The sequence below is a fragment of the Passer montanus genome, unplaced genomic scaffold (genome assembly GCF_014805655.1).
Source record: "Passer montanus isolate IOZ18808 unplaced genomic scaffold, ASM1480565v1 scaffold238, whole genome shotgun sequence".
Taxonomy (NCBI): Eukaryota; Metazoa; Chordata; class Aves; order Passeriformes; family Passeridae; genus Passer; species Passer montanus.
The window spans coordinates 9,729-28,858 of record NW_024367015.1 but is presented as its reverse complement, the minus strand read 5'-3'; the positions used below and the strand labels follow the sequence as shown (position 1 = coordinate 28,858).

The window sequence follows — 19,130 nt, the reverse complement described above, 5'->3', positions numbered from 1 at the left end:
AACCCAAAAACCCAGAAGAACCCAAGACCCCCAAGCAGTCTCCCTCAAAGCCAAAAGAAAACACCAAACCAACAATCCCCTCAAACCCCCCACCCTCCTGCAAGGCCAAAGCCTCTAGGGCCATCCAGGGTTTGCTCTCCATTCCCCCAGAAGTGTCCAGCCTGTGATCCAGGGCAGGCCATTCCTGGATGGAGGAGGTGACCTCTCTGGAAGGACTGACCACAGTTCAGTGACTTTCAGGCTCCTTTTGACCCCTCCCTCGCTCCCAGACTGCTCCCAGCCTGCTCCCTCAGCTCCCAGTGAGGCTGGCAACTCCTCCTGCATCCTTTCCCTGTAAAACCTGGGATTCAGAGAGGGCCGAGAGGAGGCTGTAATGAAAATGCAGGATTTTATTTAAAAAATGACCAAGAAAATGCCCTTGCAGAACGCAGCAGCAGGAGCTCGTTCCCTCCCCTCCGGGCCCGCTCCCACAGCGCAGCCGAGGCCGCGGGACAGGAGAGGGAAGCCTGGATTGCACAGGTGGAGCAGTTTCCAAATCCAACAGCATAGTTTGGTCTTTATTCTAACAAATGATACAACCCAAAGTGACTATGAGTGAAGGGAAGGGAAACCAGGGAGCAGACAACAGGAAAACCAAGAGAGGTGACTCGTTTTCCATGGGAGTTACGAACTGTCAGGAAAAGAAAAGTGAAACTGCAGCATTACAGGAATTGGTTAATCCAGATTAAATAATGCAGTTCTCCTGGCAGGAATTACAACTCAGGAGCAGAGACAGAAAATAACAGAGGGCTGCTGGGAATATCAATGGAATCCGGGGGATTCCAGCACAAACACATCCGGGCGGGACGAACGGACTCACGGCAGGGACAGGGAATTGCTGTGCTGGGAGTGCAGTGGCTGGACAGCAGCTCCAGAGAGCGAATCCAGGCTGTTCCCTTTGCCACGGGCAGAGCAGGAGCGTGGAAGACCAGAGGAACAGTTTGGTTCAGAAACAACCCGCGGGATCCTTCCGCAGTGAGGTCGGAATTGGGCTGAGCAAAGTTTCTTTTAAGAGCCATAAAAAACCTCAGGAAAAAAAGAAGTGGTGGGAGGGGAGCCCCAGCGTGGGCAGGAGCAGGGGTGTGATTCCCAGCAGCCTGGTCCAGCTCCCTTCTGCTGCCCTGGACACCGACTCCAGCTGGGCTGTCCAGGCTGCTCCTGGTGCCCCTGGCATTCCCAGGCCACAGGGACGAGCTGGAGCTGCTGCACAAACACAGTCCATGGATCTGTGCTCACTCCCAGGGACCAAACCCTCCTGGAACACCTGGCCTGGCCTCCAGGAAAATGGGGAAAGCCAAGGTGAGGCTCTGCTGGACCAATGCTGCTTGGAAAAGGAATCTCCCAGAGCCACAGGACAGGGGAGGGACCCCGTGCCCCAGGCTGGGGCTGGGAACACCCTGGAGACAGCTGGGCCCACAAACACAACCCAGTGACAAAAACAGGCTTTAGTGGAGAAAACATGGATATAAACATGGATCTCAGTGTGGGCAGCCCCTCAGGATCCACAGGCTCAGCCCAGTGTCCCTCTGGCTGAGAATTCCTGCCGTGCATCCACTGGGAATGCCCAGGCATCCCTACATGTAAGAACTCCTCACCAGGAATGTTCAGAGAGGAAACACATCCCAGGAGGAGGGAAAAGAACTGAGAGCAGCTCTGGGAGCCCAGGGGCTGCCCTGGGAGCTGGGGAACAATGCAGGGAATTCCCATCCCCCAGCTCCACAGGGAGAGCAGGAGCAGCTGGATTTCCTGGGATAACCCAGAACAAGGACAGCCCCAAAGCTGTGCCCACACTCCAAGGCAGAACAAGCCTTAGGAACAGCTTCCTGCAGCCCCTGGAAGTGTCCCAGGGAGCAGCTGTGTCCTGGGGGGTGAAAATCCCCCAGGTCTGCAGCCAGCGGCCACAGGAACCACAGGAAACACTTCCAGGTTCCCCTGGGCTTTGGGCAGACACCCCACAGCCACCAGGGGCTGGTCCAGAGGGGACAGAGCCACAGGAGCCTCAATCCCACAGGAGGCCACCCAAAACCCTCTTTGTTTTCCAGTTCCAAGGCCAGGATCCACCCTGGGATCCCACAGTGGCTGCCCAGCCCCACAGCCCCAGCCACGCTTCCACGGAGCCAGGGATGGATTTGGGATGACCAAAAATGCAAAGGAACACAAACCACTGAGCAAAGGCAGCTCTGACATTCACCTCGGGGAGGAACCTCTCAGCACTGGAATTCCCAAGGAATGGGGTCCCTGTGTGGCACCTGGCACAGGTCCTGCAGCTACACAAAACATCCCAAAGGGACCCCGGGAGGGGACAGAGCCCTGTGCTGCCCCACAGGCACCGCTCCAAGCTCCAGCTCAGCCCCATGGACGTCCCCAGACTGTCCCAGAGGATCCCTCCTGGCTCCCAGGAGCAGCACAGATGGTGTCAGTTCATCCCAGAGGTGTGAAACACATCAGGAATTCATCATGACTTGGGAGAACAAGTTCCATCATTCCCAGAGGATGCTCCACACCTGCCCTGACACGGCACTGCAGCCGTCATTTCCCTTTGCTTGTTTTCCCTAAAGTTCCATTTTGGATTGGAGTTTGAATTAACAACAAAGCTGCACTGCTCCCCTGTCCCAGTGCTCCCCTGTCCCAGTGCTCCCCTGTCCCCCAGGTCCAGAGGTGCTGGCAAAGGACCAACCCCACCCTCCCACTCCAGTGCTCCTGGACTTTGCTGAGTGATTCCCTGGCCTCCTCCACGTCCCTCCCCAGAGCAGCCTCTTTGGGATGGATCAGAGATTCCAGCAGTTTGGAATTCCCTGCTCTCAGGTGTGCCTGACACCTTGGCCTGTGCTGAGCCCCTCCCTTGTCCCTTGTGCTCAGCACAGCTGTTCCCTCTACTGAGCATCAGTGATCCTCTTCATTATAAACTTTGATCCTTAACTCTATGGAATTCCAGAAAAAGTTTTACCTACAGTGCACAAAGAATATAATTTGGAAAATATTTACATTTTTGTACAATGACACCACAGCACTTGAATCTAAAGTTCTTCATACAAACAAATAGCACCATCAGCCTTCTGCACAAATCTTGCCTAACAAACCCCAAAAAGGTGGATTATTGTTAGATGAGACTGGAACAACTGGGAATAAGCTCGAGGAGCTGGAGAACTAAACCATCCGTGAAGGGGGGCAGGACAAGATGAGCTACAAGGTCCCCCCAGCCCAAACCAGTCTGGGATTCTCTGATTTAAACACGAAGAGGCAGGAAATGAAAGTGGGAACACCCCAGTGAAAGCTGCCTGTGAGCACCACCATGGCTACAGGACAGGGAGAGCTCCTCCTGCAGGAAGGGGCAGTGCCTGAGCTTTTCCCAGTTCCCACAGACTGACCTGGTGGTGCTCAGCCTCTCCCAAGTGAGGGTCAAATACAGGATTAACAAGAAGTGACATTCCTGGCCAGGCAGCCCTGGAGTGCCCCCAGCAGCCCAGGAGGCCAGGAGGGAGCAGAGAGCAGGGAGAAGGAGGGGATCAGGCAGGGAGAGCACCAGGCTGGGCCGGTGCTCCGGAGGTGCCTCGCTCCCTGCAGAGCACAGCTGGCTCTGCCTGGGTGCAGCAGGAAATCCAAGTGTCAGTGGTGCCCATTTGGTTCATTCGTCTACAGCCAAGGCATTCCTTTAGGATACCTTCCAACATTCCGTGGCTGAGCTGGGAGCTCAGGGAACAGGGAGCACGGGAAGGACAGGGGGAGCTCACCTCACCCCCGGGCCCAGCTCGGTGCCAAGGTCCAGCAGCGCCTCGTGGATCACCACAAGTGTAAAAAATTTAAAAACCAGCAGCTCCTCCCAGCTGGGGGTGGCAGCTCCCGAAGCAGGAGTGGCCGTGCCAAAGGGGGTGGCAGCAGGAGGCTCTGGGAGAGGGAGCTGGAGGGGCTGGATGCCCAGGGCAGTGCCAGCACAGCCGCACTGCCGCTCCTTCCCTTGGCTGCGGGCTCACGAGTTCATCCCTTCCTGTGCCCCACGGCTCTGCCTGCTGGGCTGCAGCCATTCCCTGGCCCTGGGGAGCCGGGGTGGGTGTTCCCAGGAGCCCCCAGCCCCCTCAGAGGTCCGGGAAGCGGCTGGGATCCTCCTTGTAGTCGTCGGGAATGGTGAAGATGGAGTCATCGAACTCGTCGTAGCGGAACTCCTGGAAGGTCACAGTGGCCGTGATGGTGGGGAACACCGGGATGTCTGCGGGGACAGGGCTCAGTCAGGGACACCAGCACTGCCACCAACCCCACCCTGCAAGGCTTGGAGCAGCCTGGGGCAGTGGGAGGCGTCCCTGCCCAGGGGAATGGGAGCACGAGCTGGAATTGAGGTCATTCCCAGGAATGCTGTGCAAATACGGCACAGGTAGAGCACAGCCTACCTGCTCACACAGCTCCCTGCAATTCCAGAAACCCTGTGTCCCCTAGCAAAGGGGCTACTGCTTCTGGGATCATCTATCCCGTTAATAAGCTGATCTTAGGCATTTCCATCTGCTACAAGTGCAATAGTTTTCTATTTTTTCACTTAAAATCAATCTATCACCAGTGATCCTTGAAGAAAAGGAAACACGGGAATGTTACAAAATACTCCATACCTGAGATCCTCCCCTATGCAAGAATAATTCAGCACATCCCACTGCCCTTGGAGCAAGGCCCCAGCATTTCTGTGCTCCTGAACTCTCCAGTAACACATTCCTAGGTGAGAGTTCTTCCCCAAAATTCCACAAAAGACCTTCTGAACATATTGCAAGAATAAATGCACATGTTTAAATCTAGATTGGATATTCGGGAAAATTTCTCTTGGAAAGAGTTTTCCAGCCCTGGAGGAGTCCCCAACCCTGGAGGGATTTCAAAGCCCTGTGGATGTGGCACTGGGGGACACGAGGCAGTGGTGGCCTTGGCAGTGCTGGAGAATGGCAGGACTCAGAGGGCTTTTCCAACCTAAAATTCTGGATATATACAGCCCCAGGAGTTTTGTGTGCTCTTACCTAATTTGACAGGAAAGCCTGGTGGAAGCTTCATTTGAACAAATTCTCTAAGTTTGTTAAAGTGCTTGAAGGGTGCAATGACTTCTAAGACATTCAACAACCTGCAAAGGAGAGCAGAGCCCGTGACAGATCCTCCTGCCACACACCCCCTGTCCCTCTGGAACAGGAAAATGTGATCCCAAGGGCCCAGGGGACACAGAGGGTGACAATGACATCATCCCCCTTCTCCATCCCAGGGCTTCAGGGTCACCCCACATCCACAGTTACAACAAACCAACACCAACACAATTCCTGGTCCTCATTTTCCACAGGAGATGAGGGATGAGGTATCACCCACTTCTCCATGGACATGTGGAACTGACCTGGCTTTGCACTGAGTATGGGGACACAATTTTGTGCTGAATTTATTACAGGGAAAGCCATTTCAGAATTCTGTGGGATCAGACACCAGCTGCTGATAACCCTGCCCAAAACTCTGCTCTGCTCAAGCCAGGTAAGGGCTTGGCTCTTCCCCAGCCCCAACAGCTCCCAGATTCCCAGTTTAAGGGATTCCTTGCTCAACAGCCTGGCTGCACTCCCAGCTCCCATTCCTGGAGATCTGCAGGCCTCTGCAGCTCATGAACACATGTTAAAACATGCTGAAACATTCCCAACAGGAATAACCCCCATGGCCAGGAGCTTTGACTCACGATTCGATTCCTAAGGGAAATTCCTGGCTCATTGCTATCGTGGCTTTGAAGGTTTTCTTGCTCTCCTTGCAGACCAGCTCCCTGCCCAGGTGAGGAGCTCTGTGAGGGAGAGGTAAAGTCAGTGTCTCCCAGGAAAATCAAGGGTTTAGAGGAAGGAAAACAGACGTGGGTTGGAAAACACCAGGTAGAGAGGAATCCCTACTTTCAAAGGGTTTGCTTTATTATAAAGATAAAAAACCTCTTAATTTAGATTACTCTGAGTTCTGCTAAACCAGGAGACAAGACAAAACCAAAAAAACTGTTCCAATAAAATAATTCCTCATAACATGGTGTTAATAAACCCTACAGGAAGTGTTCATTAACCACTACTCATGGCAGGGGATGGAACTGGATGGGCTTTAAATGTCCCTTCCAATCCAAAGCATTCCAGGGATGTAGTGCCTGTAGCTGAGCACTGCTCCCACACACAAGGATCACTTCCCAGCCCTGTGAAGAATGAACACTGAGACACCAAACCCGGCGCTCCTCCCTCCCCACACAACTACACAAGCAGCACCCACCAAGTGGAGAGCCCAGAACCCCAGTCCAGGGCTGCAGAGGTGTCCCTGTGCCCTGGCACACCCAGCAGCACTCACTTGCCACTCTCTGCAGAGATGTACTCCTCCCAGGAGATGGTGTTGGGGGACGGCGGCGTCAGCGACTGCCGGCGCACGGGCTGTGGGACAAGCACACTCAGCTCAGTGCTCCCTCCCTCCCTCCCTCAGCCTGGCACTGCCACTGGAGCTGCCCCTCAGCTCCAGCCACAGCCACAGCGCCCGCCCTGCTCATGCCAGCCCTGCTCTCAGCCCCACTGGGGTGTTTGGCCTCCAAGGGCACTTTCGATAGGAATGGCTGTGCTGCTCCACCATAATGAGTTAATTCAGGGCTCTGAGTGCCAAGGCAGCAGCTCCAGCTCACACAGAAATAAATTAATCACTTTAAAAGCTCTGTGTGTGTTCCCAGCTGAAGCCTGGCTCTTCTGAAGAGCTCTTGATTTCCTGGTGCTAATCACAGGCTTCCTCCCATTTTAATGAAGCTCAAAGGAACACGATTGCCTTTCTGGCTTCCCTTTCATTCCCAACAATCAACATTGGGTCTGAAAGAATCCGCAGTTGATTTGCCACAGCCAAACCCCTCATCTCTTCTAAGAGACAAATTAAGGCTGAATACCCAATGTAACCACAGAAATCCCTCCCTGTGTGCACTAATCAGGCTAATTCATTAATGCATCACCACAATTATACTTGTGGGTCATGTTTGTGATTTTTAGATTATGCCAATCAAAAGAAAATAAAAACATTATCTATGTATTTTGCACCACGAGGAGTGGTGTGCAAGATTATTCTCCCACATCCTGGGCAAAGTTAATCAACTATACCTCAAAATTCTGCTCCATGAGGTTTCCCCCTTTGCTCAGGCTCTCCATGATCGCTTTGTTCCGAAGGATGTCCTCCTCACTGAGATGTTCCCTTCTTTTCCTGGATTCCAACACAAGTCCATTCACCAAGTAGAAATCTGCCAGGAAGTTTCCTACTCTTTCCTGCAAGAAAGGAATCAGGACATTAATGACTCACAGAAGATAAAACAAAAACATTTTGATTTTTGAGTATCAAACAATGGCAATAAGGGAGCTTGGTGACTGAGCTGGAATTCCCCCAGCCCCACACATGGGCTGGCACTGGGCAATCCCAAAAATCCAGCACAAACAGGTACTTCTAATGAAGGGAAGCTTTAAGACAGAGATTGCTGAAGAATTTGAGTGAAATCCCTTCCAAAGCACTCCCATCCCTGCCTTTCTCCAGCAGGAACACACACTGAATCCTTCCTGCACTCCCTGGAATCAACCTGCAGAGATCAGAGCCTCCTGGAACAAAACCATTCCCAGCACAGCCTGTCCTCCCCCTGCCCAACAGCTACAGAATCTTTCTTCCTTGTTTTTCCTGCTGAAGGCAGTCCAGCAAAGAGATTCCACATGGAATGATCTTGTGATAATTTGGGATAGAGGGACAGGGATTTTTCCTTTGTCCTGAACACCTTATCTTTTCAGAATCCTGGATTGGTTTGGGCCAGAAGGGAGCTCAAAGCCCACCCCATTCCAGCTCCCTGCCATGGCAGGGACACCTTCCACCATCCCAGGCTGCTCCAAGCCTGTCCAGCCTGGCCTTGGGCACTGACAGGGATGGGGCAGCCAGAGTTTCTCCAGGAAATCTGCTCCAGTGCTTCTTGCAGTGCCTTTCCCTCCTCCCTCCAGCCCAGCAGCAGGCTCTGAGCTCCCCCCCACTCACAGTTTTGTCCTCCCTGAAGAGCCACCCCGTCTGGGCCCGTGTGAATGTGATGGATTTGGTGGATAAGGTGGCAGAGTAAATATCACTGCTCATCAAAATGTCAACCTCCTCTTCTGTCTCCATCTCAGATTCCTGGAAGAAAAATTCCAAAATACTCAGCAGAACTTAGAAAACAACCATGGCTTCCTCTAAAGATCCACCAATAAATACAAATCCATAAGCCTTGTCCTTTGGATCTTTTCCCAGAAGCAGCATTTCCTGCATTTTCAAGCGGTTTTATAAAACCTCTGGCCAAATGGTTTCCAAATAGTTTAATCTTGAATATTAATGTGAATAAAGCATCCCAATGGGATTTATGCAGCAGCTCAGCAGCCACACCCTTTCCACAGTCAATAATCCATCTGCTTAAGTGATTGGGGGATAAAGCTGTAATTAAAGACTTGACTAATTACAGGGGGTCCAGTGAGTCAGACCCTCAGGCTGTTATCAGCTGAACTGGCCACAGAGTGACTAAAAGGATGCAAAGCAGTGGGAGCAGGTCTGAAACCCACCTGAGGACACCTGAGTTAATCCCAGTGGAAAGATTAAAAGCAGCAAGTCACAATTTAAACCACATCTTCCCAGCTACTCCCATTCCAGCTTCTCCTTAACCAGAAATCTGGATTCAAAGCTGGCTTCCCTCACAAAATTCGATGTCACCTTCACAGCTCAAATTCAAACAAATTAGGAAAAAATTCTTTGGTATGTAGTTCTTTGGGTGTTTCTGAGGCAAATTTTGTTTGATACATTCCCAAAAAAGCCTGTGATGTGTCCCACCCCCTTCCCAGAGCTTTACCTCGTGGTGTATTCGCTGGTAAACTTTTTGCTCATTGTCTAAAACTACAAAAGATTCGGAGGGTGCGGCGTCACCGTTAAAAATGAAGCTTAAATCCCCTCGTTGGCACTTCATGTCAGTAAAGTCTATCAGAGTTGTGTCCAGCCTGTGAAAACAACCCCAAATTTCACAAAAACAACCCATAAACGCGGGAGGAAATTCAGCTTTCAAGCAGGAAAGTGAATTTTTTAATGGCAAACAAACACATAAGGGGCTAAGTTTTCATAGAATTTCCTAAGTGAAGCCTGGATGCAGAAATCAGCAAAAAATTGCTATAAAGGTAAAATTATCTTCAGAAAACTGTATTTAATACTGCCAGCATGAGGAGGGAGAGAGAATCTATTCAGTGCTACACACTGAAAAACAATTCCTCAGCAGGGTCCTGACTGGAATAACAACACTGGGACATGACCCAAAATCTGAAGAGGACTCAGAAACAAAGCCCTTTCTTTAATTTTGATTTATTTTTATTCCTATTTCTATTTTTCTTCCTCACTAACACCAAGGACATGCTCCGGCAGACCTGAATAACTGGAAGAAGATGGAGCCAAGACCATGGATCTCTGTAGCAATTCACATCCAGTATTGCCAGAGCATTTACTTCTTATAAAAAGGTGGTTAAAGAACCTGAACTCAGTGACTTCAACTCTAAATGGTGAGAGATTAAAACTCCTCATAGATTTGCCTCTGATTCCAAGGAAAATCCTGTATTTATCTATTTCCCCTCAGTTCAGGCCTCATACAGGCAGCGCATTCAGAAATGAGAAGGAAAGCAACAGCCCCAGACTCAAATTTCACCTAAAAAGTCAATTTACAGACCCAAGCTGCCCCTTTAACACAACAAAAATTCCTACAGATTGAACCTCCAGGATCTTCCCTCTTTATTTTAAATTTTGGCCCCTAAAGAAAATGCCAGAAAATACATTTGGTTCCAAACTAAACAGAGCTGAGCTTGGAGAGACTCCTAAAATACCCTACTGAGTTTGTGAATTTGTCACATTAAACACTTCAAAGAGAGAAATTATATCACTTTTTGGTTTGTTTTTTTTTTTTTTTAAACTACAGACTGGAGCAGCAACACTTCTCCACAAAATACTGGAATTTAATTGCAATTGTGTTATAAATACCCAATCCCTGTTTTTCACTGGCACATCTGGTAGATGAAGCCTTATCCAGCTGAACTGCTCTTGCTCTATATTTAAGTTATATTCAGCTCCAAAGAGATAATCAGAGGGCCTGAAATTCCAAGGCTCAGTGCTGTGTCATGGATGTGCCCAGGCTCACTGGGATCCAGCTTCTCCCTGGCACAGAAGGATTTGGGTACAAAAGCAGCACTCACCTGATATTTATACCTTGTTTGTGTATTTTACATGCATCAGAAGGCAGAATTCGGGAAAGTAAAGGCACTAAAGGAGAGAGAGAAAAGGCAATCAGGGCACTGAGACCCCTCTGCAAAGTATTCCCATGAAAACCATCCCATAGTTTGATTCTGGATGTGTTTTAATGCAGACACAGCATTTTCCACCATCATCTCAGTCAAACACAATACCAGGGGCATTTCTATCTGATAAATAGATTTTTTTGTAATTATAATTGCATACCCCACTCCCAATATCAGACAGAATTTGTATTTCCATCACAGGTAAACCATTTATAAATCCTAATAACTGTGGCTGTTCATAGTTTGAATTCTGGGATTTTACAGTTTACATAATGCTCCAAGGGAAAGCCTGGCTCCAATTAAAGCAGAACAGCCACAAGCATAAAAAATGGTTCAAAGTATTAATATTAATTACTAAATTAATAAAACACACAAAATCATGGAATCCCAGACTGTCTGGGTTGGGGATCATCCCATCCCACCCCGTGCCAAGGGCAGGGACACCTCCCATGGCCCAGGTTCTTCAAGCAAAGAGCTACTTCCCCTCCTTATAGTGAGTCACTGCATGGGAGATTTCAGCTCCAAAAGTGGACAAGCAAAAATAAATCTGGAAAAAGTTGTGTATCCTTTCCTCAGCACTCAGATCCCAAGTGCTGTGACTGTTCCAGCACACAGCAGAGGAGAACAAGTGTGCTGCAGGCTGATTGCATTATCTCCCTGGGGAAGGATGTGGAAGCACTCACCCCAACTTTGAAAATCCCAGTGAAGCTCTAGATAGAAGTCACCTAGCTGAGAAGAAAAGAACAATGTGTTAACAAGCTTTTCAGGCTAAATAACTGTAAAATTTGCTGGAAGACAGGCAGAAGTTGTGTTTGGCAAAGAAAACTTTCTCTAATGTTGTACTTGAATTTGTACTGAACTCAAACATCACTGAAGCTTTAGCTGCAGCAGAATCAATAATGACAAAATGACGTAAATATTTGAACTCACATTTTTAATCATTTCTTAATACTAATTCCACTATCAAGCCCTGGATTGCAAAAGATTTATTGTAAACATGTGTTTAAAAAACCACCTCTGGAGCTCTCTGCTTGCTTTGATTGATCCCAACCAATCCCACAGAATTAGAATTAATTATACAATAATTAATGAGTCAAGTTTCAGGCAGGAGTATTGCAAAGACCAATTGCCACTGGCCTCATGGAAATGTGCTGAAGTCATCAGGTCAGAGCTCCTGTGCCTCCAGAGCACGTGTGAGCCAGAGCCAACCCCACCACGAGGTGCTCAGGGATCACAACACAGCTCAGCTTACACAGGGACAACTTAATTAACTTTTGATAAATAACTGGGTTTCTACAAATTGCTGTCCCCAAACTGAGCAGTATTTCATTGTGTCCAAGGGGAGCTGGATGCTGGATGCTGATAGAGAGTGAAACCAAAACTCTCCTCCATCACTGGGCAAGAGTCATTTGAGGACTGAACAGACCAGGAAATTATTCACTGACACAAGATTAAAGAAAGCCTTAAAAATCTAATGAAATTGAGATTCTTTAACTCTGAGATTGCAATGATGATGAGCAGTTCTGCCTTACGCATACGTTTCATTTGAATTTCTAGAAGTTGAAAGGAAGTATTACCTTAAAATAAATATAATTCTGTGACCCCTTAAAACAGAGCCAAGATTGCTTTTAAGAGCAGAAGATTGGCAAAAACATGGAAAAAACTTCCTGGCAGTTTTCCAGAGTGTCCATACTCAGAGCACAAGTCACTGCCTTCCACCCCATCTGGTTCTGTCAGCACAACTCACCTCTTTCAGGGCTTTTAATAACCGAGGTCGCTTCTCTTCAACACTTTCCCTGGACTGCTGCTTGAGCTTCCTCAGGAGTGCTGAAACTACACAGGAAATAATCCATGAACTCTGTTTGTTTGGTAATTATAGATGAGTGCCTTACTTGAGGTCTTAAACCCAGCAATGCAATGGAACATTTCATCAGAACTGAGGAATTAATCCCAGTTACAGAACTGCACATTAACCTGCTCAGATCATCCCAGGAAGAAAAGCCTCAATAATTGTTTGTAAAATTAACTACAGAATCATGTCAGGAGGGTTTGTACACAGGTATTAGTAAATATGTGGATACAAATATACTGAGTAACATCTACTCCACTGAGAAAATCAGTAGTGAGGAGCTGACAAGAGGATGTTGTTGGTAGATTATAAATTAGTGCATTAACATATTAATAATACATTTATGTGCAATATATAGTGAGTTTCCTGCTATGCACCACCACACATGGTGGTAATACCAAATACTATTAACATCCACCAGTGAGTAGCAGCAGAATAATTTCCTTTTGCTCTTCCGTGTCTGAGGTGAATATATCATGTTTGAATAATACATAATATATAAATTATATTTTCCCACTGGCCTCTTGAGATGCAGCCTAAAAGCCACATCCCACTGGCAACTGATACAAAAACAAACCTGTGACCACAGGGAGCAGCTGCAAGGCTATGATCCCACCCAGCCCAGATCCATTTGGATCCTGTCACTGCCACTCCAAACCCAGAATGTGCTCGTGCAGAGCTTTCCCAATGCCCTCAGCCTGAGCAGAGTTAACAGTTTGCTTATGTAACCCAGTGCAATTTCTTATCAAGGAAATGGATGTGCCTGATCATGTTCAGATATAAAATGTTCAGCTGATTAAGAAAAACTCTTCAGAGAGCTGAAAGAGGGCTGTGGGAAAATAACCCAGCTTGAGAGCTCTGCTTTCCTGTTCTGAATGAGCCCCAGTTTGGGATTAACTGGCAACTGGGATGAATGAAGAGGTGCTTACTCATCTGCCTGTCTCCATAGCTGATGGCTTCGGCCAGAGGGCTCCATCCCTGAGCGTTTTTCACCTTTACTGGAGCATTATGGGCTAAAAGCAGGTGGGCACATTCTGGAACAAAACATCCACAGTTATTTACAGTAAAGGATGCAGCAGGAGCAGTCAGAATAAAACTCTACCAAAGCAATTCACATCAGAGATATTACACAGATTATCAAAACATATATCTGGGTTCTGACTCACTCTAACAAACAAAGCCATTTATGCAAGTACTTCCAGCACTTCCCTGTTCAATATTACCACTAAAAATAATTGGTGATCAGCCACCAATTATATAACACTGAAGAGACTTGTCCCTCCTGCTACGTGGAGTTTGCTATTTATAATATTTCTGCATGTCAGATACACACACCACTATGGAACAAGGATATTTATATTTAATGTATGACATCAGCTCTCTCTGCTGCACACACAAAGCAGAGAAATACCTCAGGGCCTCCATCCCTCTCCAAGGGGTGATGGATCATGGGGACACGGATTTGGGGCAACTCCCATCAGGTGTAGGGGAGGCAGAGGAGCCTGAGGCACCAACACATCCCTGGCATTTAAAGAGGGCAAACAGGCACCTCTGCTCCAGGAAAGCCTCAGAGCAGGTGTGGAGCCAACAGCTGCATTCCCCATCCACAGGTGGACACGATGGTGGAAACACTGAAGGAGACAAGGAGGGTTTCATGCTCCCATGTGCTCCTTGGAAATGGTTGTTCAGTTTCCAGCCACAGGGAAACCTCAGCACATGTCACTAAAGCCACCCTGAGCCGTCTGGAGGTGATGCAGCAGGGCCCAGATGTCTCATCACCAAGACAGGGACTTCCTGGGTTATTTTCCTACCACAGGTGCCACAGGAAACTGCACTGGTCATTCCAGATGCAGCAGCTGTGAGTCAGGGGCAGGCTGAGTGGCTGGGGAGGAAGAGATCCCTCCCTGCTGAACAAACTGTCTCCTGTGGGATAAACAAAGGCCCTGACTAACCCAGCCAAGACACCCAGGGATTTTTATGGCTCCTTAAACAGTGCCCAGGACAAGAACATCACTGCAGGGAGCAGGCAAATCAGCTTGGAATCACCAGCCAGATTCCATTTGCAGTTCAATAAACAGGTTGGGAGAGCTGGGGGTGTTCATCTGCAGAGAAGGATCCAGGTACAGCTCAGAGCCCTTCCAGGGCCTGGAGGAGAAGGATCCAGGCAGAGCTGCAGAGGGACTGGGGACAAGAGGAGACAGGAAGTGGGGAATGGCTTCCCACTGCCAGAGGGCAGGATGAGGTGGAATACTGGGAATAAAGCTCAGATTTCTTTTCCCACTCTTCTCCTCCAAATCCATGTGACATCTTCTTTCCAGAAGACCTCACTAGCTTGAAACACAAGATCACATTTAGGAAAGGGAAAAAAAACCTTTTTTTCCTCTTGCCTCCAAATCTTCAGGATCACTGAAAAGGTAACAAAACAAATGGTTCTACCCACCTTTATGTCCCAACATCACAGCAAGATGTAAAGGAGTGTTTCCTAAAAGAAACCATAGAAATAAAAGAGATGAGATGAAAGTTACCAGAATCCATTGCAATCCCTTCCTTAGGAAACTCCAGTTCCTGCTCTAACCCAGGAACACACCAGTGGCATTTGCTTAATTATAATTGTCAAAATAAATATATTGAGACACATTTCATGGGCCAAGAGAGGGCTTTTAATATCTTGAAACTCACTCCAGGCAGAGGTCCAGAGGTGTCTTTGACAAAGACACAGCCCCTGTGCTCCTCACGGGCTGAAGGGTCTGATCCCTTCCAGCCTGACATATCTGGGTTAAAAGCTACTCACGGATATGATACTGATTAAAAATTTAACAGCCTGTTTTATTAATATTTCAAAGATTGAGTACTCATTTTTTACAACTGCAGTACTGGGCATATTGAGAAGGAACAGCACCTTCACTACAAAGCTGCCTTTTGGCTGTTTCCAAAGAAAGCTTTGGAGATGATCAGCAGCCTCTCAAACCTGTCCCCATTTTCCTGGCAACGCTTGTGACACAGGTGGTATTTGTGCTGTTAAGTATTCACTGTGAGGCACCCAGAGCTGTTTTTCCTGGATTAATGCTGCTACCAGGCTCCTGACACACTTTATTTAGGGAGCTTAAGGATGTAAAGTTCTTCCATTTAACTGTATTTTGCACATTTAAACATCTTCTTAGATCAGTCAAGAGAAAAAAACGCTGGAAAACAAATTTCTTGTGCAATTCTAACACGCACACTCGGTTAAGAGTTGCTCTCTACCTCCCATTTTGTCAGCAGGGAGAACCTGCTCTGTGCAGAGGATGTGCTGCACATCTGGAGAGGCTGCCAGCAGCCTGCAGCATCAGGGAAATTCGGATGGAGATGGGAACTCTGCCCTGCCTGCCCAAGAGGGGCTGACAGGCTGTTCAGTGTGTCCTGCATCTCATCCTTGCAGGACACTGGCAGCATCCCAGGCAGCCACAGCCCAGCTCATTGTACACTAACCCAGCTCAACTCCTGCTGCTATTAATAGCTGCTCCAACATCTGGGAATCCTGGATGCTGCCAGGCTCTGCTAGGGGATGGAAACAACCTTCCTGAGGAACATGTTTGAGAGGGAGCCACGCTGTGTGCCCAGCAAATGCAAAGTGCATGACCCAAGGGGAAGCACTGTCATAAAATCATGGAGTCACAGGAACGGGGAGGGTGGAAAAGCCCTCCAGGATCACTGAGTCCAAGCTGTGCCCAACTCCCACCTTGTCACCAGCACTGAGTGCCACATCCAGCCCTTCCTTGGACACCTCCAGGGATGGGCACTCCAAACCTCCCTGGGCAGGTCCAGTGCCTTTCCATGGACCACCCTTTCCTTGGGGAAATTCCTGCTGGTGTCCAACCCAACTCTCCTGTGACACAACTCAGGGCTGTTCCCTCTGCTCCTGTCCCTGTTCCCTGGAGCACAGCCCGACCCCGGCTGTCCCCTCCTGGCAGGAGCTGTGCAGAGCCACAAGGGCCCCTGAGCCTCCTTTGCTCCAGGCTCAGCCCCTTCCCAGCTCCTCAGGGATTCTCCAGCCCATTCCCAGCTCCTCAGGGATTCTCCAGCCCCTTCCCAGCTCCCTCAGGGATTCCCCAGCCCCTTCCCAGCTCCTCAGGGATTCCCCAGCCCCTTCCCAGCTCCTCAGGGATTCTCCAGCCCCTTCCCAGCTCCCTCAGGGATTCTCCAGCCCCTTCCCAGCTCCCTCAGGGATTCCCCAGCCCCTTCCCAGCTCCTCAGGGATTCCCCAGCCCCTTCCCAGCTCCTCAGGGATTCTCCAGCCCCTTCCCAGCTCCCTCAGGGATTCCCCAGCCCCTTTCCCAGCTCCCTCAGGGATTCTCCAGCCCCCTCCCAGCTCTGTTCCCTGCCCCAGACGTGCTCCAGCCCCTCAGGGTCTTTTTTGGAGTGAAGGCCTCAGAACTGACCCCAAGACATGACCTCACATGAGGTGAGGCCTCCTCAGTGCCCAGCACAGCCACAGCCCCTTTCCCCAAAAAAATCAGTGCTCCAGCAGCTCCTGGAATGCTGCCCGTGCACATCCAGGTGGGCAAATGAGGCCTGCTGGCCCAAAACCACACGTCAAACACAGCACCTGTCCCCACACGTGTGGCCTGTCACCTCTGTGAGGAACCTGCACACCTACAGGGAGCCAGGGCTGCTTTCCAGCAAGAGGATTTGTCTGTTCAGGATTCCAGCTCTTAATGCATGTTATAATAAAACTGTAAGTCATCTGCTAGGTGTAGCTACAGGCTTCTCCCAGGAAACTCGTTGTTTGGGAATAATGACACTGGCCTTCCTCTGGGCAGTGATTTGGAGGTTCATTTAGGAAGCTGGCTAGGCACTCAATTAACACTCAATTGCTTTTAGCAGAACAGCAGGAGTCTCCCATTCCAGAGGATTTGGATTTCCTGCACTGAATCAAGACTAAAACAGGCCTGGATTATTAGCAGCAAGTTCTCTCTCCCCTCTTTCTGATCCTTAGCACATCCCAGGATTCCTCTGGCTTATTTCTGAGCAAATCATCCGCTGGAGTGTCCCCCAAATAATTCCCAGCTCCAGCGTGTGCAAACAAGTGACAGATGGAAACAGGCAGGAAGAAAACAATAACAGGGAAGTGTTACTCAGGCCTTTGGAATGTCGAGCCATCAAGAGGTTTGTTGTGGGGTTTTTTTGAATAGTTCAAAGTAAAAACTCGGGGAAGATGATGAGTCAGAGATCCCCAAAGTGTCCCAACTCTGAACAGAGCTGGGAAGCAGGGAGATATTAATTAGACGTTTATATATGGATCAAAAAAGGATGGAATCCATGTGTGTGATACACACTGAGGGTGACAGCACAGCAAAGAGGCATCAGGAAGTGCCTTCAAGGAAAGATTTGGAGCTGCTGCTGCCGAGCTGCTTGAAGGGGAACTGGAGGAGGACCAGGGAGAAGCAGCAGCAGGAATAGAGAGAGTGGGAAAAATCCTCCCCAAGTCTGCTGCTTTCATTCTAGCAGGATTTGCTGGAATGAAGGTGGCAGGATAAACAGATCTGTAGCTGGATTTGGAGCTCTGCCCTTAGGAAAGCACAGTGCCAGTTGTAGGGAGCACTCCTGCCCATCCTGGCTGGAGCTGAGCCCCGGGTTACTCTGCAGCCCTCAGCTGCCTTCCAGTGCCTGCACAGACACAGCTGGAATTCCCAATTCCATCACTCCTGCCACCGTGCCAGCCCAGAGATCCTTCACCTTCGTGCTCCTTTTGAATTTACAGACCACAACTGAGCAGAGCCGACCTCCTTATCAGCAACACAACACAAGCATCCCCTTTATCACAACTCCTCAGACACCACACACGTGGAACTGGGAGCTCTCCAGCAGAAATGGATCATGTTACTCTTGAAACGGCTATTAAAAATAGAGATTAAAACCAACCATGAAGGTCAAGCTGATCCCCCAGGCTGATTTATTTGTTAACAGTATAAAATATCCCCCGAATTAAAACGTTTTGAAACGTCCTGGCAAGACATTCAATATTTACAGGTTTCAGAGCAGCACAAGGATCAGATTCCATCTCTGCCAGTGACACTGCTGTGGACAGAGAATTTTCAGAGGAGCAGCTGAGAACAACTCTCTCAAAATCCAAAGCCACAGCATTTAAAAAGAAAGGTGGGGGGAAAGGGTTGATTTTTGTAGCCTGGGGAAATATCAAAAACTGCTCTGCCAACAGCCAAAGGAACTGCTCAGCATCCCCCAAAGCAAACAGGTGACAGCTCAGACATCCTAGAAGACCATGAATCTTTTAAATGCAGTGGGGTCCTGGACACAGAGCAACACCCGGTGCGAGGCAGCTCTGCCAGCACAGTGCTGGTACTGGAGCTGACAGTGCTCATCCATGTTACAAAAATCATGGAATTAGGGAATTACTGCAATGGACCTTAAATCCCATCCCTGCCATGGCAGGAACACCTTCCACCATCCCAGGATGCTCCAAGCCCTGTCCAGCCGGGCCTTGGAAATTCCAGGGATCCAGGGACAGCCAGGGCTGCTCTGGGCACCTGTGCCAGGGCCTGCCCACCTTCCCAGGGAACAGTTCCTGCCCAGCATCCCATCCATCCCTGCCCTCTGGCAGTGGAAGCCATTCCCTGTGTCCCCCCTCCATCTCCTGTCCACAATCCTTCCTAAAGGGGATTCACACACCCTTATGAAACTCCCAACGAATTCCCCATTTCCCGGTCCGGCACCCGCATCTCCCGCCGCCCCGGGAGGCGGCCCCGAGCCCCGGCTCGGCCGGCGCGCCCCGCTCACCGTGACTGTCCTTCTGGGCGATGCCCTGCGTGCGGATGAGCGCCGAGAGCCGCCGCACGTCCCCCTTGAACACGCACTCGTGCACGGGGAAGGGGCCGCGCTCGGGCCCGGCGGGGGCGGCCCGGGCCGGCGGGCGGTGCCGGTGCGCGCCG

At 49.5% G+C, this 19,130-nt stretch overlaps 1 protein-coding gene across 1 annotated transcript in view; it reads right to left on the bottom strand.

Moving 5' to 3' along the window:
* Nucleotides 1-369: 369 nt before the first annotated feature.
* The window catches only part of ANKRD13C (ankyrin repeat domain 13C), a 19,583-nt gene continuing 822 nt past the window's right edge, over nucleotides 370-19,130 (bottom strand). The window contains exons 2-14 of the mRNA XM_039710933.1: nucleotides 18,979-19,130; nucleotides 14,645-14,686; nucleotides 13,134-13,238; nucleotides 12,103-12,188; nucleotides 11,039-11,084; nucleotides 10,254-10,320; nucleotides 8,876-9,020; nucleotides 8,041-8,172; nucleotides 7,134-7,295; nucleotides 6,352-6,431; nucleotides 5,717-5,815; nucleotides 5,028-5,128; nucleotides 370-4,243 (exon numbers count right to left, since the gene is read on the bottom strand). The exon at nucleotides 18,979-19,130 is cut by the window's right edge and continues 21 nt beyond it. Coding sequence (XP_039566867.1) covers nucleotides 4,113-4,243; nucleotides 5,028-5,128; nucleotides 5,717-5,815; nucleotides 6,352-6,431; nucleotides 7,134-7,295; nucleotides 8,041-8,172; nucleotides 8,876-9,020; nucleotides 10,254-10,320; nucleotides 11,039-11,084; nucleotides 12,103-12,188; nucleotides 13,134-13,238; nucleotides 14,645-14,686; nucleotides 18,979-19,130 — 1,348 coding nt within the window. The 3' untranslated portion in view covers nucleotides 370-4,112. The remainder of the gene's footprint in view (nucleotides 4,244-5,027; nucleotides 5,129-5,716; nucleotides 5,816-6,351; nucleotides 6,432-7,133; nucleotides 7,296-8,040; nucleotides 8,173-8,875; nucleotides 9,021-10,253; nucleotides 10,321-11,038; nucleotides 11,085-12,102; nucleotides 12,189-13,133; nucleotides 13,239-14,644; nucleotides 14,687-18,978) is intronic.